The sequence below is a fragment of the Oryctolagus cuniculus genome, chromosome 21 (assembly GCF_964237555.1).
Source record: "Oryctolagus cuniculus chromosome 21, mOryCun1.1, whole genome shotgun sequence".
Classification (NCBI taxonomy): Eukaryota; Metazoa; Chordata; class Mammalia; order Lagomorpha; family Leporidae; genus Oryctolagus; species Oryctolagus cuniculus.
This window is the reverse complement of record NC_091452.1, coordinates 1,112,581-1,137,479: the sequence shown is the minus strand read 5'-3', so window position 1 is coordinate 1,137,479 and position 24,899 is coordinate 1,112,581. Positions and strand designations below refer to the sequence as shown.

The following is a 24,899-nucleotide window of genomic DNA, read 5'->3' as shown; positions in this document are numbered from 1 at the left end:
CCCCAGCCCAGCCCTCTGACACAAATGAGGACACCTGACTCACTCCGGGTACTCAAGGGAGCAGTGGGGCTGCAGCCAGCAAGCTCTGCCAAGCAGGGCGGTGGCTGCTGGAGGCAGCAGCCAGGTGGGAGGGCTGAGGCACACAGCCCTGGGCTGCCTCCATGTCCTTGGCCTGCTGTCCCTGACCTCCGGGGGCCCCTGCTAAGCTGGGGACGAGCCAGGGTGGGGCAGGTGTCCTAGGCAGGATCGGGTGGTGGGTTTCCTGCCTGGGTATGGGAGTCTTAGGCTTTTCCTGGATCAGACTAGTCTGCCAACGGCTGGATCCCAGCCCTCTCCATCCACCCTCGCCCTCGGGAGCCTGTCAGAGCCGTCTGTGGTCAGGCTGGACTGAGGCGAGGTGCAGGAGGCAGTGAGCTCTGGTGCCCACTCGCTCACTGCGTGGCTCTGAGCCTCCACCCCTCTAGTGAGGGCCGAAGGGGCCCCGGCCCCCAGGGTGTTTGCAGACTGGGCTCCGCACTGCCGGGGAGTCTCGGGGGAGCCAGCTGCTAACAGGCAGTCAGGGACACGGGACAGGCAGGGGTCCCTGGGGCTGTGATCCAGACCCCACTGATGGAGCCCAAGCCCTCTGGTGGCCTGGTGAGGCCCCTGGCCCCAAAGGTACCAAGGCTGGGCCTCTATCTCAGCCGCCTTTGGAGTGTTCCAAAGAAACTGCCCAGTGAGTTCACAGTGAAGTCGGAGACGGTGCTGACCGCTCTTGGGCTTTGTTCCGTTCTGTTTGCTTGTATCCTTGGTGTTTAAAAACATCGTGTTTAGGGGGCCAGTGCTGTGGTGTAGTGGGTTAGGCCGTGGTCTGCAGGGCCAGCATCCCATATGGGCGCTGGATGGACTGCCGGCTGCTCCACTTCCCATCCCGGGAAAGCAGCAGAGAGCCCCTGCACCCTCGTGGGAGACGCCGAGGACGCTCCTGGCTCCTGTTTCCGCCTGGCTGTTGCAGTCATCTGGGGAGGGAACCAGCGGATGGAAGACCTTGCTCTGTGTCTTTACCTCTCTAACTCTGCCTTTCAGATAAATAAATGTTTTTAAAAAAATGAAACTGGGCAGTCAGGCAGAGTGGAAGGCACAAGGAGGGCTGGCTCGTGTCTTTTGAGGCAGGCTTCTCTCCTGTTTCTGGGTCAAATGGGGGCAGCACTCGCAGTGCTAAGAGCGCTAGGGACTGATGGGGTGGAAGTTTCCCCTTGTTATAAACGCCTCCCCTGCCCCCTCACTTCTGGGCCCAGAGTTTGTGGCTGGGGTCCCCAGGAGTGCCAGTCACCAAGAGCCTGGAGTTCAGGTCGGGGGTCCCCAGCGTGGGGCATCCCTGTGGTGCGGGTGGGGATCTGGCCCAGTGTGAACCACACCCGTGTGGCCAGCGCTGGGCCACGTGTCAGCTCTGGCCAGCTGCACTCTTCCTGTCCTGGGACCATCCCCCCGGATCCTGCGGTGGGGCCACCTGTGAGGTGCCTGGGCAGTTGGCTGGTCGTGGGGGCGCTGGTGTGGGTGCAGCAGGCCCCGAGGCTGACGTTCCAGGTGTTGGTGTCCGGGGACGCTGCGTGTGCTCTGTCCCTGCCGAGCCCATCAGGTGGCCACAGGGCAGGCCCAGGGCCGTGAGCTGTGACGGCTTTCATTCCGGCCTGCACGCCGCGGTGCCATTTGCTGTAACACACGCGAGCTTCCGTTTCCCGTGGGCACTCAGGACCGGCCCGCGGTCAGGGAGGAGTCTCGCCCACTGCCCGCGTTTTGCCTCCGTGGTCATCCTGAAAGGGGCAGCTTTGCCTGGTGAGAGTTGGGCTGAGGATAGAGAAGCCTGCGGCAGAGAGGCTGTGACCTGTGCCTGCCACACGCCTGTCCTGGGACGTGGAGACCCTGGGTGCCAGGCAGACATGGGGCCACCACGGAGAACACGTTTGCCACCTCCTGTGCAGCCAAGTGTGGCCCTGCTTCTGGCCCCTGGGCCCCTCCCCGCCCGCCCTGTGTCCTGGCACAGGTGGCGGCAGAGAGCACGGTGCTCTGCTTTCACAGCCATGCAGCCCACAGACGGTGGGCTGGCTATGAGCCAATAAAACTTTATTTATAAAAAACAGGCCAGGGGCCAGGTCATGTTTGCTGACCCCTGCCACAGAGACCGCGGAGAGCAAGAACCCGGGCCGTGGGCAGATGGCAGGGCGGTGGCCTCCAGCCCAGGCCCAGCTCTGCCTCTGTGCTGCCCGCTCCGGGTCTGGCCCCTGCCGTGGCAGCTGCACAAGAGCTCCTCCCGTTTCCGCCCCTGGCTTCACCTTGGATTTTGGTGCTGAGAAAGGCCGAGCTGGGCAGGGCAGGCGGCCTGCACAGACCCCCTGGGCCCACCGGCCTCGGCCAGGGTGGGTTTGCCTCCGCAGGTGGGGGGAGTCCAGGGTTTTGCGCATGCAGGAGAGGGGCAGCCTTTGGGGTCACCGCGGAAAAGGCACGTGGTTGGGAGCGGCACCCCCAGGCCTCAGAGGCGCCCTCTCCCGGGGCTGCGGTGGATTCAAGGGGAGGGAGCGACCCCCGTCCTGGCTCCAGCCCAGGGGGCGCACCTGATGGCTCCCGAGGCCCGCGAGGGTCAGTGCCGCCTGTGCCTGACCCAGTTTCGGATCACCCACTTCTGCCCTGAGCACCTCTGCACCACCAGCCGCAGCCCGAAGTTGGCTTCTTTGGACATTTCCACCTCCAGGCACCGGCCGGTGTCTCGGCTCACGATGGGGCTGCTCTGTGGGTGGGGGAGGCGGAGTCAGCCAGGGAGCCCCGGGTCCCTGCCTGCATTGCCTGGTTCACCAGCTGCCCTGCTCTCTGCCTCTGGGGTCCAAGAGGCAGCAGGAACACGGGGCCCAGGGGTCCCCAGGACCAGCCTTTCCCCAGGGTGCCCCAGCTTCCTGGGTCCCCCAAATCTCCATGGCCAAGGCCAGGTCCGACAGGTCCAGGAGCAGAGCGACAGCCCCCACTGGCCCTTACACCCAGCCAAACCTGGCCAGACCCCACCCCCGCATTGTGACCCTTGTTTGCCCGGTGCCTCCTGTGGCCTCAACTTAGCCAGGGACCCCAGAGGCCACTGCCCAGGCAAGACAGCCACAGCGACCCTCATCGGGTCTGCACACAGCAGGCGTGATGATGGAGGGGCGTGGAAGAGACGAGTCGGGGGTCAGGAGAGGGCTCCCAGGGACTCTGAGGAGCAAGGGTCAGAGGTGCCCCTGGCCTGTCAGTGCCAGACATGGCGGGGTCAAACTGTGTGTCCCCAACACGCCCACGTCCTCGCCCAGCCCCAGTCACGTGGTCAGTGTGGATGGCGATGGGTGGCAGGGAGGGCGGGGCTGGAGACTCCCAGGCCCTCTCACTGTGTGACCCTGGGCAGTGCCTCGGCTCAAGTGGGAACAGATCCAAGCCCTGGCCTCAGACCCCCTCCCGCAGCAGGCACAGCCCCCGCCCCTCACCTGGGTGAAGTCCCACAGCCGCTGGGTGGGCCGGGCCACATCCTCGCACTTCCTCAGGGCAGGGCTCCGGCCCCCGCCGTCGTCCACCAGACACTTGGAGTCGGGCAGGAAGGCGGTGGAGCCCAGGGGTCCGAGCTGCAGGAGGCCGTCTGTGCTGTACCGCACTAGCTGGGAGGGACCAGCAGGCGCCGTGAGCCGGATGAGGCCCTGCAGGGGCCACGCCCACCCCTGCCCGGCAGGCTCTGGACCTGGTGTGAGGGGCAGCGGGGGTCCCCTAAAGCATCTGTCCACTTGGGGCCGCCCAGTGGGTGGCCTGGAGTCTCCTACCCTCGCTGGGCGTGAGCTGGCCACTGGGCAGGGCTGAATCCAGTGGCCAAGCTGAGGTTCTGCAGGGGCCGGGTGGGCTCTGCTGCCAGTTTCTGGAGGACAGAGTGGTCAGGAATTTGGCAAGGCCCTGCGTGGCCTGGGCTGAGCCCTGCCTGAGCCAGACTGGAGGCCTGGGATGCGTCCAGAGCTCCAGGGCCCAAGCAACAGTCAAGGAGCTGGAGCAGCAGCAGAGCCCCGCCCCGGCCTCAGAAAATTCCAGAACAGGAAGGAGATGGCCCTGTGGCCGAGGGGGCACTCCATGACCTCAAGGCTGAGGCGCCACCCGTGCTTGGTGGCTCGGCGGCCACAGGATTTCGCCCCAGGGGAGCTGTCAGCCAGCCCGTGCACCATTCTGGGAAAGTGGGAGTCAGGGTGAATTTGATTGACACCAATACCCGGCAGAAACACTCTTCAGCGGCAGCACCTGCGGTTTGGCCGGGCTCTGCAGGGGCCCCACGGGAGCCGGGTGTTGGTAGACGTGATGGCTGACGTCCTGATATGCCCACACCGTGCCAGGTGCCCAGCACGCCCTCCAGCAGCCCTGAGAGGCGCCCCGCTCAGCACCCGACTGACTTCAGGGGCCTCATTCCCCTACTGGCCTGCGTTGGCGGGGCAGGAGCCCCGCGGCTCCTGAGCACCCCCACCATGGCTGGGGTCAGGGACCAGTGCCCTGCAGCAGTGTGTGGTCGGCCGCCGGTCCTACCTGGGAGGACATCCCGTGGCAGGGGTACAGGATGGCCTGGTCGTCGTCCTCTGAGCCCTGGTCCAGGCAGTAGCCGCTGGCTTTGCTGTTTCGCACCTGCAAGGAAGCCCCTGGTCACAGAGGGGTCCCAGGGCCAGGGGCTGCAGGGGTGAAAGGGTGGACCAGGAGCTCCAGGGACAGATGGGTCAGTGGGGACTTCCCCCAGGCCCCTCCTACACTTACGTGACTGCCTATGCACACGTGGGAACGCATGGGTGTGAACTGATGGGTTCGCCCACACCCAGACATACTCGTGCGGGTGTCTGCGTGCACGTGTGGGTACTTTGGGCCGGAGGACCTGTGTGTGCAGGTGGGGGAGCGCTTGGCCGGAAGCCCGGGGGGCCGGTACCTCTCCGTAGGCCAGCGTGTCGCTGTAGACCCTCATCTCGGGGTACACGTTCTCCAGGTACCACTGGAAGCTGCGGCACTTCAGCCTGCGGCGCAGGGCCAGCCTCTCGGACACGTCCCCGAAGTCCACCCCTGGGTTCTGCAGGGCAGAAGCAGGCGGAGGGCAGGTGAGGGTCTCGGTCCCCAGGAGGCAGGTCTGCCCTCGCCAGAGCAGCCCTCTAGGGCCCCGCTGCCCCCGTTCACTGTTGTGAACCTGGACCCTGGCCACAAACCCCTGCTGTGGTATCGGGGGTCAGCCAGGGACAGGCAGCTCCTGCGGCTGACTCAGGCGGGCTCAGCTGTGGCCTTGGGGCCCCTTCACCTCTCCATGCCTCAGTTTTCCCATCTGCAAAGTTGGGTGACTATAGCAGAAACACACTGCCACCCTGTGAGTCACAGAACACACACGGCCCTGGCCGGCCTCCCTGGCTGGCCCAAGCTGCGGCCCTGAGTCCAAGAACCAAGCACTCAGCGGCCGGACAGGGCACCTTCTGATCTGCCCAGTTCATGGAGGGCTGGCACGGGGCTGATTCATCTCTAACACACCAGTGCAGGCCTCCTGGCCTGTGTGGCCAGTGATCCAGGGCAGGGCGTGAGGCTGGGGTCGCCCTCACGGGGTCAGGTGAGCAGATGGCCTGGGTCCTCCAGGCAACGTCACCAAACGCCACAGCACCAGCCGGGGAGGTTGCAGGGAGAGCGTGAGGACGCCAGGGCACAGCGCTGGCCCTGTAGCTGCTCCTGGCACACACGGCCCGGGGGCTGCTTGGGTGAGATCGTGCACAGAGCACGTGTGTCCCTGACGGCGACACGCTAGTCCTCAGTGGGCACATGGAGTCGGGGTGAGGCGGCTCCAGGGCTGGGGAACCCAAATGCCTCCTGTGGCCAGGGCTCAGTGGGAGTCTGGGCACAGTGGACTGCGTCCTCCTGGGACAGCCTCGTTCCTACCTGCCCAGTTGTGGCCATGCAAAAGGGGGCCAGAACCCAGCTCCTTACAGGAAGTCCAAGGCCAGCTGCAACCCTGGACTGGCCAGGTCCACACCAGAGGGCCGACACTGGTGTACCACCTGCAACCCCGGCATCCCACATGGGTGCAGGTTCAAGTCCCGGCTGTTCCACTTCTAATCCAGCTCCCTAATGGCCTGGGAAAGCAGCAGAGGATGGCCCAAGTGCTTGATACCCTGCCACCCACATAGAAGACCTAGACCAAGCTTCTGGCTCCCGGCTTCAGCCTAGCCCAGCCCTGGCCAGTGTAGCCATCTGGGGGGTGAACCAGTGAATGGATGGAAGTGTTTTCTTTCTCTCTCTGTACCTCTGCCTTCCAAGATAAATAAATCTCTCTTTTTAAAATATCTATTTATTCATTTGATGGCCGGCGCCGCGGCTCAATAGGCTAATCCTCCGCCTAGCGGCGCCGGCACACCGGGTTCTAGTCCCGGTCGGGGCGCCGGATTCTGTCCCGGTTGCCCCTCTTCCAGGCCAGCCCTCTGCTGTGGCCAGGGAGTGCAGTGGAGGAGGGCCCAGGTGCTTGGGCCCTGCACCCCATGGGAGACCAGGAAAAGCACCTGGCTCCTGGCTCCTGCCATCGGATCAGCGCGGTGCACCGGCCGCAGCGCGCCGGCCACGGCGGCCATTGGAGGGTGAACCAACGGCAAAGGAAGACCTTTCTCTCTGTCTCTCTCTCTCACTGTCCACTCTGCCTGTCAAAAAAAAAATATATATCTATTTATTCATTTGAAAGTCAGAATTATAGAGAGGCTGAAACAGAGAGAGAGAAAGGTCTTCCACTGCTGATTCACTCCCCAAATGGCCCCACAGCCAGAGCTGGGCCAGGCTGAAGCCAGGAGCTTCTTCCAGGTCTCCCATGAAGGTGCAGGGGCCCAAGGACTTGGGCCATCTTCTACTGCTTTCCCAGGCCATTAACAGAGAGCCAGATCAGAAGTAGAGCAGCCTGGACTTGAACCTGCACCCATGTGGGATGCCAGCATCACAGGTAGTAGCTTTACCTGCTGTGACACAGAGCCGACCCCAATAGATAAATCCTTAAAAAAAAAATCCAGTGGGAACACACGGCAGCTGAGGGACAGCGTGGGCGTCTGTGGCCTCGGCCCCGCAGGGCCCTAGTCATGCCACTTGCTGTGTGTCCTGGGCCAGCGCATTGGCCCCTCTGTGCCTCAGTTTCCCTATCTGTGGGCGCAGAAACAACAGCATTGTTAGACGAGATCTGGAAGCTGCTGTGCCATGATAGAACTCCCCAGAAAACACTGCAGCTGAGGGTGGGGTCTGCGGTCATCGGGGACATCCTGGTACTACAGTGTCTGCATCCCCAGCAGGTCCCCCTGGCGGAGGTGTGGCCCAGTGAGCTCCGGGTGGTGGCTATGGCAATGTCCCAGGAACAACGTCCCAGGAACCTAACCCCACATGCCTCTGGGTGACCCTGAGGCTGGGTCACTGTGGGTCCTGGGTGGGGCCGGCTGCAGAGGGTGGTGGGACACATGGAACGAGGCTCTGATGCTCCTGGCCAAGGCCCTCCCAGGGTCTGCGCCCTTACCAGCACCCTGGGGTCTGCACGTGGAGAACCTGCACCCTTGGCTGTGACGCCGCCTGGGGACTCCAGGAGGTCAGGCCAGCGGGCAGGGCAGAGCAGCCACAGGACCCACGCTTCCACTGGCCGGGGTGGCCGCCCTCCTTCCCACCTGTGAAGAGTGATCCACCCAGGGTGAGGCAGGGCCGCTGAGGCTGGGCCACAACCACGAGGCCTTGCCCACGCAGCCTCAGCACCAGCCGGCCTCATGCTGCCTGGCCCCGGCCCCAGATCTCGGTGGCTGCAGCTGCCACACCTCCCTGGGCGCCCACCTCCCGGCCCCGCTGGCGCCTGGCTCACCGTCATGGGGATGTTCCAGGCCATATACACGTGCGACTTGAAGTCGTCCATCCACACCTCAGCTGCCCGCAAGGCGTTGCGCTTGGCATAGTAGTCAATGTCATTGTTGTAGGGCTTCCTGCTGCGCTCGATGTGGGCCACGCGGGAGCAGGGCAGCACCTCCATGCTGCCGCCGCACTGCCACACCTGCAGAGGCACAGGTGCGAGGCTGGGAAAGAGACCCACCCTCTACACAGCACTGCCACACCTGCAGGGGCACAGGTCGGAGGCTGGGAAAGAGACCCACCCTCTACACAGCACTGCCACACCTGTGGAGGCACAGGTGAGAGGCTGTGACCCACCCTCTACACAGCACTGCCACACCTGCGGAGGCACAGGTCAGAGGCTGGGAAAGAGACCCACCCTCTACAAGCACTGCCACACCTGCGGAGGCACAGGTGAGAGGCTGTGACCCACCCTCTACACAGCACTGCCACACCTGCAGGGGCACAGGTCGGAGGCTGTGACCCACCCTCTACACAGCACTGCCACACCTGCAGGGGCACAGGTCGGAGGCTGGGAAAGAGACCCACCCTCTACACAGCACTGCCACACCTGCGGAGGCACAGGTCAGAGGCTGTGACCCACCCTCTGCACAGCACTGCCACACCTGCAGGGGCACAGGTCAGAGGCTGTGACCCACCCTCTACACAGCACTGCCACACCTGCAGGGGCACAGGTCGGAGGCTGGGAAAGAGACCCACCCTCTACACAGCACTGCCACACCTGCGGAGGCACAGGTCAGAGGCTGTGACCCACCCTCTACACAGCACTGCCACACCTGCGGAGGCACAGGTCAGAGGCTGTGACCCACCCTCTGCACAGCACTGCCACACCTGCAGGGGCACAGGTCAGAGGCTGTGACCCACCCTCTACACAGCACTGCCACACCTGCAGGGGCACAGGTGAGAGGCTGTGACCCACCCTCTACACAGCACTGCCACACCTGCAGAGGCACAGGTGAGAGGCTGTGACCCACCCTCTACACAGCACTGCCACACCTGCAGGGGCACAGGTCGGAGGCTGGGAAAGAGACCCACCCTCTACACAGCACTGCCACACCTGCGGAGGCACAGGTCAGAGGCTGTGACCCACCCTCTGCACAGCACTGCCACACCTGCAGGGGCACAGGTGAGAGGCTGTGACCCACCCTCTGCACAGCACTGCCACACCTGCAGGGGCACAGGTCGGAGGCTGGGAAAGAGACCCACCCTCTACACAGCACTGCCACACCTGCGGAGGCACAGGTCAGAGGCTGTGACCCACCCTCTGCACAGCACTGCCACACCTGCGGAGGCACAGGTGAGAGGCTGTGACCCACCCTCCCCCCAGCACTGCCACACCTGGGGGAAGCCGTGCCGCCTATTTACCACTTTCCTCCGTCACACACAGCGCTTCTCAGGCGCAAGGCTCCAGAAGCTTCCAGCGCGGATGCTCAGCTGTGTGAATGGCTGACTGACAGCTCCGGAGCGCACCTGCTCTCCGGCCCCTGTGAGCGCCCCCGCAGCCCCACTTACCCGCATACCCAACTCAATGTTCTCCCCGCCGTACACTTCCATGCCGGGGTCCAGCAGGCCGATGTCCCCGAAGTACTCCCGGTCCACCACGAAGGAGCAGCCGATCATGGCGGGGGTCCTGAGGGCAGCAGACAGTGCCCTGTGGCCACGGTGCCTGCCCAGGCCCTCGGACCTCACCCCGTGCCTCCCATCCCCACCGGGCTCTGCGGTCTGGGCATGGGGCTGTCGCTTCTGGAGCTGTTGGGCACAGGTCTCTACTGCCCTTGGAGCCTGGTGAAGCCCTCAGCACGGACCAGAGTCCCAGTGCTTTGGAGAACATCAGCAGATGTCAAACGAGCAGCCTAGCACAGGGCATCGAGGGGACAACCGGGTGACTTGGGAACCTAAGGTGGCCCTGAACGTCGGTTCCCAGGGCACGGTCACTGCCACCCCCTTCGTCATCTCGTCTGTGGAAGAGCACTCGGCATTGCAACGGGCAGGCCTGCTCGCCTCTGTGGGCTTCCCTGGCTCCGAGGGGGAACCCCAGAGCTGCCAGTGCAGAACCTGGGCAGCTGCACGCGCCTGCCGCGGCTGAGCCTCTATTTCTGTAATAATTTTATTTGCAGCTACTTAGTTTTAGTCAGTATTTTCAGCCTTGCCAGTGTCTGAAATCACAAGCCGACACGCTGGCTGTGTTCTTCCTACTATGCGTTAAAATCTAGAGTTGTGGGGAGCGGTGACCCGGAGCAATGACCACAAGAGCAGGAGACCGAGGGGTGAACGGGCAGTCGGCACACAGGACACAGTCGGTGTCTACCGGGGCGCGGGTGAGAACGAGACGCGGAGGCAGGCAGTCCCGTGCAGTAAGAACAGGCCTGGTGTGCCTCTGAGGGGGACCTTCCTGTAGAACACTCGCTCCCCCGGGCGGCGAGAGTGGTTCCTCCCACGCCGCGGCAGCCCTGCGAGGCCCGGCAGGCCGCCGGCTGAGGCTGCCCCCACCTGCACCACCGCCTCCACTAAATGTCCCTTCAATAAAGACAACGGCAAAAACCGGGCTCAGTCCTCCCACAAGAAAAGCAGCTCTGCCCCCAGTGTCTGAGAAGTCAGAAACCAATGCCCATCGACGTCCACAAACAACAGAGGCGGCAGACAGCCATCATCGCGGGGCCGGCGCTGTGCTTAGCGGGTGAGGCCGCCGCCTGCCGTGCCGCGGTCCCATATGGGCGCCAGTTCAAGTCTCGGCTGCTTCTCTTCTGATCACGCTCTCTGCTGTGGCCTGGGAAAGCAGTGGAAGATGGTCCAGGTCCTTGGGCCCCCGCACCCACGTGGGAGACCCGGAAGAGACTCCTGACTCCCAGCTTCCGATCAGCCTGGCCCTTGCTGTTGCAGCCATTTGGGGAGTGAACCAGCAGATGGAAGACCTCTCTCTCTCTCCCTTTCTGTCTGTAACTCTGCCTCTCAAATAAATAAATCTTAAAAAAAAAAAAAAAAGAATTGAATTGACATACTGGAGGCGGGGAGCAACTTCCTTTTATTTGTGCAAAGATCCAATTGTTCTGTCATTAGGTTTTGGCCACAAACTTAACTGGCAGCAAAAGTTTAATGCTGCCTTTGACTTTTTAGAGCAAGCTTTTGCTTGGTTCAGCATCGCCACTGTCTTAACCACAGCCGTGCTCTCAGGGTGCCCTGTGACGGATGAAGCGCCAAGCTCCCCGCCAGGTTTGTCGTGACTGTAAGGATTCTTTTATTCCTGTTTGGGATTCAACAAGAAACAAACTCGCAAGGTGCTGGCAGTGGCAGAATGCATCACGTGAGGTCACAGACAGCAGCACAGGCCCAGGGTGTGCCCTGGTCTCTGCAGGACAGTCCTCCCTGCTGGGGACAGTGGCAGCCTCTGGAGCTGGCCCTGCGTGCCCCAGCAACGGGCTTCCTGTCCCAGGCCTCGCACTCTGGAGCCCTGAAGTCCAGCCAGACTCCTCTGTGGTTGTTTCAGCACTGGGAGGGGAGAGGCCTGCGCTGCGGCGCAGCAGGTGGAGCTGCGGCCTGCAACACTGGCAGCCCACGCTGGCGCCGGAGCGTTCCCAGCTGCTCCACTTCAACACAGCTCCCTGCCAGTACGCCTGGGAAAGCAGAGGGAGAGGCCTACGTGCTGGGCCCCTGCACCGTGCAGGGGAGTGACCTGGATGAAGATCCAGGCTCCTAGGCCTGGTAAGGGCCATCTGGGGAGTGGACCAGCAGACGGAAGACCTCTCTCTCTCTCTCTTTTTCTCTAACTCTTTCAATAAATAAATCGGTCTTGGGGCTGGAGCTGTGGCGTAGTGGGTAAAGCCGCCGCCTGCAGTGCCGGCATCCAATATGGGCGCCGGTTCAAGTCCCGGCTGCTCCACTTCTGATCCAGCTCTCTGCTGTGGCCTGGGAAAGCAGAAGATGGCCCGACTAACCCTCCACCTAGCAGTGCCGGCACACCGGGTTCTAGTCCCGGTCAGGGCGCCAGATTCTGTCCCGGTTGCCCCTCTTCCAGGCCAGCTCTCTGCTGTGGCCCAGGAGTGCAGTGGAGGATGGCCCAGGTGCTTGGGCCCTGCACCCCATGGGAGACCAGGAGAAGCACCTGGATCCTGGCTTCGGATCAGCGTGGTGTGCTGGCCGCAGCGCAGTGGCCATTGGAGGGTGAACCAACGGCAAAGGAAGACCTTTTTCTCTGTCTCTGTCTCTCTCTCTCTCTCACTATCCACTCTGCCTGTAGAAGAAGAAGAAGAAGAAGAAGAAGAGGAAGAGGAAGAGGAAGAAGGAAGAAGGAAGAAGAAGAAGGCCCGAGTGCTTGGGTCCCTGCACCTGTGAGGGAGACCCGGAAGAAGCTCCTGGCTTCGTATCAGTGCAGCTCCGGCCATTGTAGCCATCCAGGGAAGGAACCAGTGGATGGAAGGGCCCCCTCTCTCTCTGCCTCTCCTTCTCTCTCTGTGTAACTCTGACTTTCAAATAAATAAATAAATCTTTAAAATAAATAAATAAATCTTTTTTAAAATTGTAAGTGGAATCAGCTGCCCCTCACACAGTCCGTGGTCCACCCGTGCGATGGACGTGATTCAGCCGTGGCGTGAGCCCCGGAACTGAACACTGCGGACCAAAGGCCACGGGGCGCGCTTCCCTGTGACGTGCATCCCGAAGGGAAGTCCACAGAGAGGACACGGGAGGCAGTGGCGGGTGCGGCTGTGGGCCCTGCTTGGGAGAGCGAATGTTGTGGCTGGAGATGGGCGTGAGGTTGGCAGCACTGTGAATGCCCCAGAGCTGCTGGGCTCCGCGCGCCAGCCTGGCTCTGCGGATCTCCGCCGGGGTCCAGCAGCTGCTTCACACGCCGAGCACCGTGGTCATGTGACAGCACCGTGACGGCCGCTGTGACAGCAGTCGTGGCCGCCGTGGAGGGAGGCCCGGAACTATGCTGGGAACCCCCAACAGGCCCTGAACGGCCACTGTGCCCCCTCAGAGGCCACGGCATCACGCGCTCAGCTGCACCGTGGTACAGCAGGAGGCTCCCAAGGCCCCTGTGTCGATGTGAGCCACGGATTTCCATGTTTCACGTGGTCTGGTGGGAGTCTGCCGACCTCGGAGCCGGGGCTGCAGGCGTCCCACACACTGCCCCAACCCTGCGGCTGTGTGAGTGCCAGACAGTGCCGTGAGAACCAGCACAGGTCAGGGAATGGACCGGGAAAGAGAGAGGCTCCGGGCAAACCAGGAGTTGCAGGTCAACCCAAGGCTGAAAGTCAACTGCTAATACATTGCTGATGTCTGCCGGGAGTCTCCCATCCTCCACGTGAGGGGAGGGATGTGGAGGGAGTCTCCCGGCACCCCCGCCCCCATAAACCCCATCCTCCACGTGAGGGGAGGGATGTAGAGGGAGACTCCCGGCTACTCCTAGTGCTCCAGGAAGCGCCGTCCGTCCGTAGGCCCCGCTCTTGCTCCCGTCTGCAGTGTGACTTGGAATCGTCTGTCAGGCAGGGGACATCCTGGAGTCTTCCCTTTTTCCTGGCTTCTTGGTCCTTTTGTGTCTCTCACTTTACCTCTCAGGGACAGAAATCCCCTGGGGCACGGACTCACACCTGGAGGCTTCCCGCCCCTGGCCCGGGACGTGCTGGCTCCTCCCCCTGAGCCCACCACATCTGATTTCCAGGTGGGTTACAAGCACCACATCGACCAGTTCTGCCACAGAAACCCACAGGGCCCTGCCATGGCCCCACGCATGGTGAGGACGGATGCCGACCACTGGCCCTAGCCCCAGGTCTGTGTTGACCAAGGGCTCTTTGCGGCGGCCACATGTAGCACCCACCTTCCAAGTGTCCCCCAGCTTCCCACACGGCCTCAGCAGCTGCCCTTGGCTCCCCGCCCCGCGGAGGGCTGCCCAGCCCGTGCCCTGGCACCTGCCAAGCACACCTGGCACCTCCTCACCTTGTCCAGGCTCCGCCAAGGGCCAGTACTGGGTGCCTGTCATTTGGGTTACCTCGTGCCTCTGTGTCCTGGGGCTGCCAGAACGAGGGACCCTCAGCTGGGTGGTTTGAGACCAAAATTTCCTCTCTCCGTCTTAGGAGCCTGCAAGTCTGAGGTCAGAAGTGACAGGGCCACATGCCCCCTGCAAGCTCCGGGGGAGACCTGGCCACCCGGGGTCCCTCTGTCCTCAGCCGCCCTCACCCCGTGTGTGTCACTGCTAGGGACCTGCAAGGGCCCCGGGAGAGCATCCAGGGCCCACCCACGATCCAGCACCACCTCCCTGCCTATCTCCACCCGTTGGAAAAGACCTTTCCCAGTGTGGTTGGGGCCCTGGGTTCCGAGGGGACAGGAACACAGCTTTTGGGCGCATGTGGTCTGCCACACCTGAGCGTCTCTGTCCTCCGAGGAGGCCCTTGGATAACTGGGATTCCTCCTGGGACCGCCTCTCACCCTGTCCTGTGCTCTGTGGGATGGTGAGGCCCTGTGAGAAGTCACCAGGCCCGTGGGTAACTCCCTCCCCCCACTTCCTCCAGAGCGAGGTGGGGGTGGTGACGAGAGTCAGCCCTGGGGACTGATCAGGCGATGGGGCAGGCGCGATGCCTTCACCCACAGGCGGGGCCAGGGGCCTCCTGCATGTCTGCCCCGAGCCCTCTCTCTTCTGCTGCTGCAGCCAATGCCGTTCCTCGCGCCGGGCCCTTCCTAGAGATGCGAGAGTGACCGGCTCGGCACACACCTGGGCAGTGGAATTGTTAACTTTGTTAGTATTTCATGTAGTTCTTTAAAAATCAACTTCTGGGCCGGCACCGCAGCTCACTAGGCTAATCCTCCACCTGCGGTGCCGGCACACCAGGTTCTAGTCCCGGTCGCTCCTCTTCCAGTCCAGCTCTCTGCTGTGGCCCAGGAGGGCAGTGGAGGATGGCCCAAGTGCTTGGGCCCTGCACCCCATGGGAGACCAGGAGAGGCACCTGGCTCCTGGCTTCGGATCAGTGCAGTGCGCTGGCTGTAGCGGCCATTTGGGGAGTGAACCAACGGGAAAGGAAGACCTTTCTCTCTGTCTCTCTCTCTCTCTCACTATCTAACTCTGCCTGCTTAAAAAAAAAAAATCAACTTCTGGGGCTGGCACTGTGACGCAGTGGGTAAAGCCGCGGCCTGCAGTGTCGGCATCCCTTAGGGATGCCAGTTTGAATCCCAGCTGCTCCCCTTCCAATCCAGCTCTCCGCTTAGGCGCCTGGGAAAGCAGCAGATGGCTCAAGTCCTTGGGCCCCTGCACCCATGTGGGAGCCCCAGAAGAAGCTCCTGGCTCCTGGCTTCAGTCTGGCCTAGCCCTGGCCATTGTGGCCATTTGAGGAGTGACCAGCGGATGGAAGCTAGCGCTCTCTCTCTCTCTCTCTCTCTCTCTCTCTCTGTAACTCTGCCTTTCAAATAAATAAATAAATAAATAAATAAATCTTTTCTAAAAATCCTTCCTGGGGATAAAGTGTGCATCGTTGGATGTGCGTGTTGATGCTTCTGCATCTGCACAGCCCTCTCTCGGTCCAGCGGCCAGCATCCCTCCCCAGGGACTTGCCCTGGCCCTCCTGGCCGGCCTCTCCCCACCGGGGGTCTTACATGGACGTGCTCGGGGCGCCCGGCTCCTGGACGGGGCTCCCTCCTCCTCACCACAGAGAAGCCTCCTTCTCCACTCACCGACTCAGGAATAGCCGCTTCCGACCGCGGCCATGGTGAGCAGTGCCGCTGTGGACACGCGTGTGGCGCCTCCGTTTCCATGTATGGCGGAACACACGGAGGAGCGGGGTGGCGGGGCCAGACGGGAAGCATTTTGTGCCTTTATGAGAACGCCAGCTTCCCGCAGCGAAGCCCCGTTTGTGCTCACGCTGGCCGCCTCTGTGAGTCGGTCTGTCCTGTCCCCACACACTTGCAGAGCCGAGCACACGCAGGAGGCTCTCTGGGGCTCCCCTTTGCGCTCCTGGCGCCTGAGGGCGGGGTGGGCGTCGTCTGCGTGGAGTCCGTCAGGTCGCTCTCCCGGTTGCACGGGGTTTTGGCGTTGGGGTGGCTCTCCAGGTCATGCTGTGAGGAGCCGGGGAACTGCTGACCACACGGCACAGTCAGGCCCTGCTCCTGCTGTAGGTCAGGGTGTCCAGAGCCTGCCAAACACTGGGAGAGGCCAGGAGGCCCCTGAACTTCACTGTTCTTAAGTGTCAAACCCAGGCGTTTGTTCTGCTACCGACCGGGGACCCAGTGTGTTCCCAACAAGGACACGGCCTTGAAGTCCGTTCCTGCTGAACTCAGCCCAGGGACCACCTGCGCCCTGCGCCACGAAGGCTCCAGGCCCCCACACCTGTCCTGCTGCTTGCCTCGCAGGTCACCTGGGCCCTGTCCCACGGTCACCAGCGTCCTTGGCTCAGAGGCAGTGGCCACAGGGTGGGACCCAGGGCGGTGCCTGTTCCGGCTCTGACGGCCGCCATGGTCTCTGTCTGAGCACCTTCCTCTGTGATGGGAACGCGTTTCCTTCCCTGAGATCTGTGAAGTGTGGGTTGAGGCCGGGCTGTGCCATCGCTGAGTGCCCCCAGATCTCTCCCCGGACCACCCAGCTGCCCGAGCCCTTGCTGCTCATGGCTCTTTGCTAGCCGAGGGTGGAACACACCAGTCCTAAGCTGGTACAGGCCCCCCTGAGAGCTGTGCCCACCACCCAAGGGCAGTGCTGCCTGCCTGGGTGCCCCCAGGACTCCGCTGGGGAAGAGGGCGTGGTTCCAGCCGTGTGCGGGCACCGCTGCCGGCGTTGGGCCCTTTCAGCATGAGAAGGCTTGCTGGGGTCCCGGGCAGAGCCCGGGCAGAGGCCGGCAGGCCTGAGCCAGCAGGGCCTTCCACTCCCTGGATCCCAGGGCAGAGGAGAGGGCAGGGTCGTCAGGATGGGGATGGGGAGAAGCAGGTGAGCCGGGCCGGGCAGTGGCACGCGGTGGCAGGGAGCTGTGTGGCTGCAGCCTCGCTCCCCGGCCACCCCAAGACCACGGCCAAGGGCTGCCGGACTGCCTTGTTTCTCAAAAGTGCTGGAATTGTGTTTTTAAATGTTGTGTTCTCTTCTTCTTTATGTTTGAGGAATCAACTCCAAATACAAAGCCGCACTTGGCTGCGGTCAGCAGGGGCCACTGTCCCCAGGACACCCCGCCGTGGGCCACGGCCGCCTCCGCTCTCCCCTCTGCTCCAGGCTGTGCCCTGTCTATGCTGTCTCCGCCTCTCTGTCCCAGGCACGGGGCTGCACCTGATGAGCTCACCTGATGGGCGCTGCCTCGTCGCCACGGTCCAGCCAGTCCTGGGGCGGGATGATGTACATGCACCAGAGGCCCCAGTTGTAGCCGTGGGCCGCGTTGGCGTACTGCTGCACCTCGAACGTGTTGAACTTGATGTTGTCGATGGCGGGCAGGACCACGCGACGCCGGTCTTCCCGGATCCGCGAGAGGGCAGGCTCAGCCCTGGGGGAGGCAGAGCTGTGAGGAAGGGTGGGGGTCTGGGGACCCTCACCCCATTCCCAGAGGGCAGGGGGCAGGGCCCAGCCAGCTACAAGTCCAGCACGTGATGGCCAGCTTGACTGCCCACCTGCTGAGACCCACAGCTTCAGCCCCGGAGCCCCGGGGTCCACCATCTCAGTTGCCACCTGCCCTGGCCAGGGCTTCCCACGTGGGAGCAGTGACAGCTGACGACTGGCCCTGGGCACACCAGTGCCTGGCTGTCGGCCCCATCGGTGACATCCCTGAAGGGCCATCTGGCTCCAGAGATCCCGTGGGGTCAGCCCAGCCCGGCTGGCTTTCCCCGTTTCCTGCACCTGTGGAAGGTGCGTCTGTTCTCAAGGACTAACAGAGGGCCTGCTGCGTGCCTGTTCACAGCCGTGGGTGGCATCGGCAGGTTCCAGCGCTGGGACTGCCTCTCCCTTCCCCAGCACCAGAGAGGGGTGCAAGCTCTGGGCAGCAGGCGCCAGCACCCGCGCGTGGTCCCTGTGGCTGTGGATCATTTGCTGGGCCGGCGATGCGATGTCTGAGCAATGCAGCGTCCCCGGTGTCCAGGGCTCCACCCTGAGCAGCCTCGAGAAAACTCAGCCCCTGGGCCCTGCTGCCAGGTGGCCCAGGACCAGAGCCCCCACCTTCCCAGTGGGTGGGGTGGGCTCTCCTCCAAGCCCCGCCATGCTTCTGGGGTAGCCGCAGGATCCCTGCCACCTCCCATGGAACTCACTTCCCCGCGCTGTAGGGGAGTACGAGGGAAGATGGACTCTGCCATCTAGAAGTTTCCGTTCCTGTCCCATGGCTTAGGCTTCACGGCACTCAGAGCCCCCATCTCGTAAGGGACCGGGATCCTACAGACCACAGGCAGCCTCACCCAGATCTGTGCGCTGGCCCCGCTCTGGGCCCCACCACGTGGCTGGGACAAGTGGGGAGCATGCCCAGTCCACGTCCACGGGGGCCTCCCCACGGTGCCCTCAGGGCCCACCCTGCCGCCTGTCCGTGCTCAGGAGCTGGACACGCAGAAGCCACCCGCCAGGCTCTCAGCCCTGCAGCAAAGCGGCATCTAGGGGAGCCCCAGCCCAGGGCTGACCCCGGCCAGGCTGCACAGCTCAGAGAAGCACCGTGGCCCACACCGCCATCAGACTGCCCCGGCTCTCACCAGCCCGTGTTGAACTCGACGTGGGCGTCGAAGAAGCCGACAACGGGGGCCGTGGCCACCTTCCAGCCCTGCAGCCGCGCCCGAATCAGGCCTTCCCGCCGGCTGTTGCGGACGATCTTCACCAGGCCTGGGTACCTCCTGTGGACGTACTGGTCCAGGTTGAACTTGAGCTCCGCTGGGGAGAGACACACCACATTGTATCACTCCAGGGCAGGGTCTGAGGCCCCAAAACCCACGGCTGGGACGCCGCGGGCCCTGGCTGCAAGGCCAGCTCTGAGGAGACCCCAGAGACACCCCAGCCCATGAGGCTGGCATGGGTGGGAGACAGCAGACGGGAAAGCAGGCGACACCAGCCCAGTCGGAGCCAGGACACGGCTGAGCCGCCCAGGCGAGGAGAGACACAGTCCGCGGTGGATGGCCGGGGAGGCACACGTGGCCCTTCCACGTGCCAGAATGCTGTTCAGCCTGAAGAAGGGAGGGACAACGCACGTGGACCTGGAGGACACCGTCCAGTGAGAAGGCCCAGACATGGAAGCACAGACCCTGTGGGTCCCTCTCACCCCAGGTCCCCGTCAAACCCGCAGAGTGGAGTGGAGGTGGCTGGGGCTGTCAGGGGGAGGGCGGGGAGCGGTGCTGGATGAGGACAGGGTTTCAGAGTGCGAGACGGAGGCTCTGGACGCGGCTGGCCAGCGGTCAGGTCACACAGCAAGGGCAGCAGCACCACACGCTGGCTAGTGGGCAGCATTGGCGGTATTTGCCGCCACTTCTGAGGACAGCAACGAAGCGGTGACGAACCTCGAGCTCCACACCGGGGCCAGACACAGGCCGCTGCCCGAACGACACAGGCCACTGCCCGAACGACACAGGCCGCTGCCCGAACGACACAGGCCGCTGCCTGAGATGGACGCCGACCGCTGCCTGAGATGGACACTGGCCACTGCCCAAACGACACAGGCCACTGCCCGAACGACACAGGCCACTGCCCGAACCGGACACTGGCCACTGCCCGAACCAGACACTGGCCACTGCCTGAGATGGACACTGGCCACTGCCTGAGATGGATGCTGGTCACTGCCTGAGATGGACACTGACCACTGCCTGAGATGGATGCTGGTCACTGCCTGAGATGGACACTGACCACTGCCTGAGGCGGACGCTGGCCACTGCCTGAGGCGGACGCTGGCCACTGCCTGAGATGGACACTGGCCACTGCCTGAGATGGACGCTGGCCGCTGCCTGAGATGGATGCTGGTCACTGCCTGAGATGGACGCTGACCACTGCCTGAGATGGACGCTGGTCACTGCCTGAGGTGGACACTGGTCACTGCCTGAGGTGGACACTGATCACTGCCTGAGATGGACACTGGTCACTGCCTGAGGCGGACACTGGTCACTGCCTGAGATGGACGTTGACTGCTGCCTGAGATGGACACTGGTCACTGCCTGAGGTGGACACTGGTCACTGCCTGAGATGGACGTTGACTGCTGCCTGAGATGGACACTGGTCACTGCCTGAGATGGACACTGGTCACTGGCTGAGGTGGACACTGGCCACTGGCTGTGTGGTCCCCCACTCACAAGAAAAACCCGAAACAGGAAATTCACAGACAGGCAGAACCGTGGTTGCCAGGGGCAGGGGCAGGGACGTGGCTTCCTTTTGGTGACACACCATCTGGGACAAGACAGCAACGGAGGCTGCCCCACTGTGAGCGTACGAAAACCGCCACCTTGTGCCCTTTAACATTGATTTTATGTTACGAGAATGTCAGTTCAATAATGGCTAAACCACTGACAGAGCCACCCGCCAAGGACTGGGGGCACTGAGGGGCTCCCCAGGGACAAGCGGTGACACGGCTGAGGGCAGCCCTGGCCGAGGGTGTGGTCAAGCCAGGGCAGCCCAGGATTCCTGGAGATGGCCCCTCTGCACTGGGGCCCTCTGTTCTAGGGGAGGGGTGAGCCCCGAAGGCGGAGCCAGCGCCCAGTCCCGGCTCCTCGGCCACCCAGGGCTGCGCACGATGCAGTCGGCCGGCGAGCCGCGGGGTTCCCTGCTACAGGGACAGCTGTGCCCTCTCCCCCCGTCCTGCCCAGCCCCAGGCTGCTGAGGACCAGAGCACCGCCCCCTCCTCAGGGGGCTGTGGGCGTCTCCCCGTGTCCCTCGGCTGGGGGAGGCTGGCGTGAGAGACCCCAGGCGCTCAGCCCCACAGGCTCCCCAGTGCTGGAGCCACCCTGGGCTCCTCCTGCTCTGCTTAAGACGGGTACTGGACAGGCCCAGACACCACCCATGCGTGTGTGGGCCTTGAGCCCTCCGGACCCCACGGCTGACATGGGGGCAGGGCCCGGGAACCCACGGGGCCCTGGGCTCCATGAGCTCCGGCCAGGCACGCCCCCACAGAGCTCCTGGGAGGGCCCCGGGCCTGGCTGCCTTTCTGGGCACAGGGCCTTGTGTGGCAGGGACCGGCTGTGGACCCTGGATGTGGAGAGGGCCCCAGCGAAGTGGACGTTCCTTGTTAGAAGAGAGATGCAGACCGAGATGGCGGGCTGGGGGGTGGGGGCGCAGCCCCAGCAGAGCGGGCAGCACGGCCCTGCCGCCCCTGGACCCTGGCCTCGACCTCTGGGCAGGCAGAGCGAAGTTCCGCGACTTCACCCCCCGCTGCCACCCTCCCACAGCAGCCCCGGGACACTGCACCTGCCCAGAGCCCGTCCAGGCCACAGAGCCGGCGTCCGCTCACCATTGTCACTGTTGTCGTCCACCAGGATGACCTCCTTCAGGAGCTGGGAGGGCGTGTGGTTGACCACGCTGTGGACGGAGCGCAGGATGACCGAGAGGGCCTCATTGACAAATATGAAGACCACGGAGACCTGGGGCAGCTCTTCGGAGTAGGTCATCTGCCTGCACCTGCGGAGGCGGCGCAGTCAGGGGGCGGGGACGGGCCCGCCCCCAGGCAAAGGGGCAGCACAGGGGCTGCTGGGGTCTGACTGGGGGGCCGCGGCCAGGGGCAGAGGCACTTGGGTCCGGATGGCGGCTGGAGGAGGCGCGTCTGCTTGTGCGTGTGAGCAGGACGAAGGCTGCGAATGGAACGAAATAAAATCTCCAGGGAGCAGGGGCGCACAGCAACCAAGGGAGGAGGTCAAAAACAGAGAAATGGGCACAAGAGGAAGCAACATGCTGGAGACGACCGCGTCAAGTGAGGTGGACGTGGCCCTGTGGCCCAGCAGCAGGGCGCCGGCTGGAGTCCCGGCCGCTCCACTTCCCATCAAGATCCCTGCCAATGCACCTGGGGAAGCAGCGGAGTGTGGTCCAAGTCCTTGGGCCCCTGCACCCACGTGGGAGACCTGGAGGAAGCTCCTGGCTCCTGGCTTCAGATGGGCTGAGCCCGGGTCACTGGGGCCATTTGAGGAGTGAACCAGAGGATGGAAAACCTTTCTCCCTGTGGCCGGTGCTGTGGCGTAGCAGGTAAAGCTGCTGCCTTCAGTGCCAGCATCCCATATGTGCGTCGGTTCTGGTCCCAGCTGCTCCCCTTCTATTTATTTGTTTGTTTGTTTATAAGTCAGAGTTACACACAGAGAGAAGGAGAGGCAGAGAGAGAGAGAGAGAGGTCTCCCATCTGCTGGTTCACTCCCTAGTTGGCTGAAACAGCCTGAGCTGCACCGATCCAAAGCCAGGAGCCAGGAGCTGTTTCTGGGTCTCCCATGCGGGTGCAGGGGCCCAAGGACTTGGGCCATCTTCTGCTGCTTTCCCAGGCCATCGCACAGAGCTGGATGGGAAGTGGAGCAGCCGGGACTTGAACCGGCGCCCATATGGGATGCCAGTACTGCAGGCGGCGGTTTTATTCTTTACACCACAGTGCTGGCCCCTCAGCTGCTCCACTTCCCATCCAGCTCTCTCCTATGGCCTGGGAAAGCAGTAGAAAATGGCCCAAGTCCTTGGGCCCCTGCACCTGCATAGGAGACCCAGAAGAAGCTCCTAGCTTTGGATAGGCTCAACTCTGGCCATTGCAACCATCTAGGAAGTGAACCAGCGGATGAAAATCTCTCTTTCTCTCTGTCTCTGCCTCTTTGTAACTCTGCCTTTCAAATGAATAAATCAATCTAAAAAGCAAACAAAGAACACTTTCTCCCTGTCTCTTCTCCACTCTGTTACTCTGCCTCTCGAATAAACACATAACACATCTTTACAAAAAATAGGACGGAAGTGCAGTAAATAACCAGGTAATGCAAGACAGAAGGAACCAGCTCAGGCGCGGCGTCAGCGCCGTGTGCAGCCCGGGAGCCCTGAGCGCCTCTGCAAGCTGGGGCAGAGGGCGCCAGGTCTGACCCTGGGGTGGCTGTCAGAGGCGCAGCTGCCGTCTCATCACTCAGAAGAGCCCTCACTCTGTTTCTCTGTAGCAGAAAGAAGCCGGAATACACAGTTGTCACGAACCTTCAAGACGGAAAACAGTCCCAAGGAAGGAAATGCCACAGGCAAGCAGCGCTGGAGGCCGGGCAGGCCAAGGTCAAGGTGCTGGGCTCTGATGAGCGACTTCCTGCCACGTCCTCCCGTGGACAGAGCCCACTCCCCTGAGTCCTGTGCAGTGGATAAGGGACTTCCTGCCACGTCCTCCCGTGGACCTCCCATGGACAGAGCCCTCTCCCCTGAGTCTTGTGCAGTGGGTGAGTGACTTCCTGCTGCGTCCTCCCGTGGACAGAGCCCTCTGCTGTGAGTCTTGTGCAGTGGATGAGGGACTTCCTGCTGCGTCCTCCCGTGGACCTCCCGTGGACAGAGCCCACTCCCCTGAGTCTTGTGCAGTGGCAGAGCACTCAATACCTCACTAAAGCCCCCCCAACACTGTTGCACTGGGGGTTGGGTTTTCAACATGCAGATTTTGGGGACACACTCAGGCCACAGAAGGTTCCGACACCCCCGGCTCCCCTGATTCTCAGGCCTTCAGAACTGAGTGACACAAGCAGCTTGCCTGGTCTCCAGCTTCAGAGAGCTGATGGTGGTGCCTGCCAGTCTCCATGATACATCTCCTGCTAGCTCCCTCACCCCTCCACCCGTCCATCATCTATATATCACCCATCCATCCATCCATCCACCATATCCATCTATCCACCATCCATCCATATCCATCCATCCATCCATCCATCCACCGTCCATCCATCCACCATCCATCCATCCATCCATCCATTCACCGTCCATCCATCCATCCACCATCCATCCATCCACAGTCCATCCATCCATCCATCCATCCATCCATTCACGCATCTCTATTATCTATCCATCTGTCCATCCGCCCACCTACTCCTCATCTCTCCATACCTATCATCCATCCATCCTTCCATCCATCCGTCCATCCGTCCATCTGTCTATCCGTCCATCCGTCCATCCACCCATCCACCTACCCGCCCACCTATCTGCCCGTCTGTCACTGTCCTTTCAGCTCCACTCCTCTGCAGAGCCCTCACTAACGCACTGCCCGGGGGACCTGCCCTTCGCGGAAGCTGATGCGCTCCCAGCTCTGTCTCATAAGTTCCCAGCTGCTGAGGTCCTGGGGGAAAAACCAGCGACACGAGTGACACTTACGGGCACAAGCACCCCTTGTGATCTCAGAAGTCTCTCCAGAGCTGTGGCATCTCGGTCCATCAGGAGACACCAAGCCCATTTCCCTGGCCCCAGGGAACACCATGCTCCCTTCCAGGGCACCTGCAAGGGCAGTCCTCACGCTTGGGCCGGCCTCAGGTGCTGGCTGGGCCAAGAGAATGCATCAGATAGAGGCCTTGCCAGGCCCCGCCAGGACCCCAGGACCCCAGCTCTGGGGGAAGCCAGCTCACAGGAGGAGTCTGACTGTGAGGAGGACACAGGAGATGGAACCTGGCCAGCCCAGCGTCCAGCCATCCCCACCTGGGCGCTGTGCACCTGAGCAAGACACCTGGGCTGTCTCAGGGTCTCCAGCCTCAGACACAATGGGGCAAAGTGCCCAGGAGCCCAGGCAGCAGCCTGATGGAGGCCCGTGGCCTGGGCCTGGCCCAGCCAGCCCTGTGGCCCTGTCGTTGTAGGGCAGCGGCTGGCCTCCCCGCAGGCCCACCCACGTTCTCAGCCTGCAAAGCCAGGGACATCACAGATGGCGCTGCTGGGAGCCGCCTTCCGAGGCCTGGAGCTCCCCCTCCCCCTCCCCCTCCCACAGCCGACGCAGGCTGCACAGCTCAGGAAGGCCCACACAGGGGACACATCTGTCCTCAGACCTGCCGGAGGGGGTGACTTATGATGCTTTACTTTTGGCCCTGGGTGTGACCCTGCCCCAGGACAGTTCCACACTGCTCTCTCAGACTCAGGCTCAGATACCCAGCAGGGTTGGCTGAACCCGAGTCCTGCATCCTCCAGTGTTGTACGGCCT

The 24,899-nt window shown here is 62.8% G+C and overlaps 1 protein-coding gene across 2 annotated transcripts in view; it reads right to left on the bottom strand.

Annotated features, from left to right (window-relative positions):
• Window positions 1-65: 65 nt before the first annotated feature.
• Window positions 66-24,899, bottom strand: part of GALNT9 (polypeptide N-acetylgalactosaminyltransferase 9) — a 51,319-nt gene continuing 26,485 nt past the window's right edge. Inside the window, exons 3-11 of one of the 2 annotated variants that reach the window (XM_070066266.1) lie at window positions 21,255-21,421; window positions 18,526-18,700; window positions 17,145-17,342; window positions 9,415-9,532; window positions 7,859-8,044; window positions 4,940-5,077; window positions 4,552-4,647; window positions 3,483-3,650; window positions 66-2,764 (exon numbers count right to left, since the gene is read on the bottom strand). In XM_070066266.1, coding sequence (XP_069922367.1) covers window positions 2,618-2,764; window positions 3,483-3,650; window positions 4,552-4,647; window positions 4,940-5,077; window positions 7,859-8,044; window positions 9,415-9,532; window positions 17,145-17,342; window positions 18,526-18,700; window positions 21,255-21,421 — 1,393 coding nt within the window. In that variant the 3' untranslated portion in view covers window positions 66-2,617. The remainder of the gene's footprint in view (window positions 2,765-3,482; window positions 3,651-4,551; window positions 4,648-4,939; window positions 5,078-7,858; window positions 8,045-9,414; window positions 9,533-17,144; window positions 17,343-18,525; window positions 18,701-21,254; window positions 21,422-24,899) is intronic. The other variant, XR_011385287.1, reaches the window with a different exon arrangement.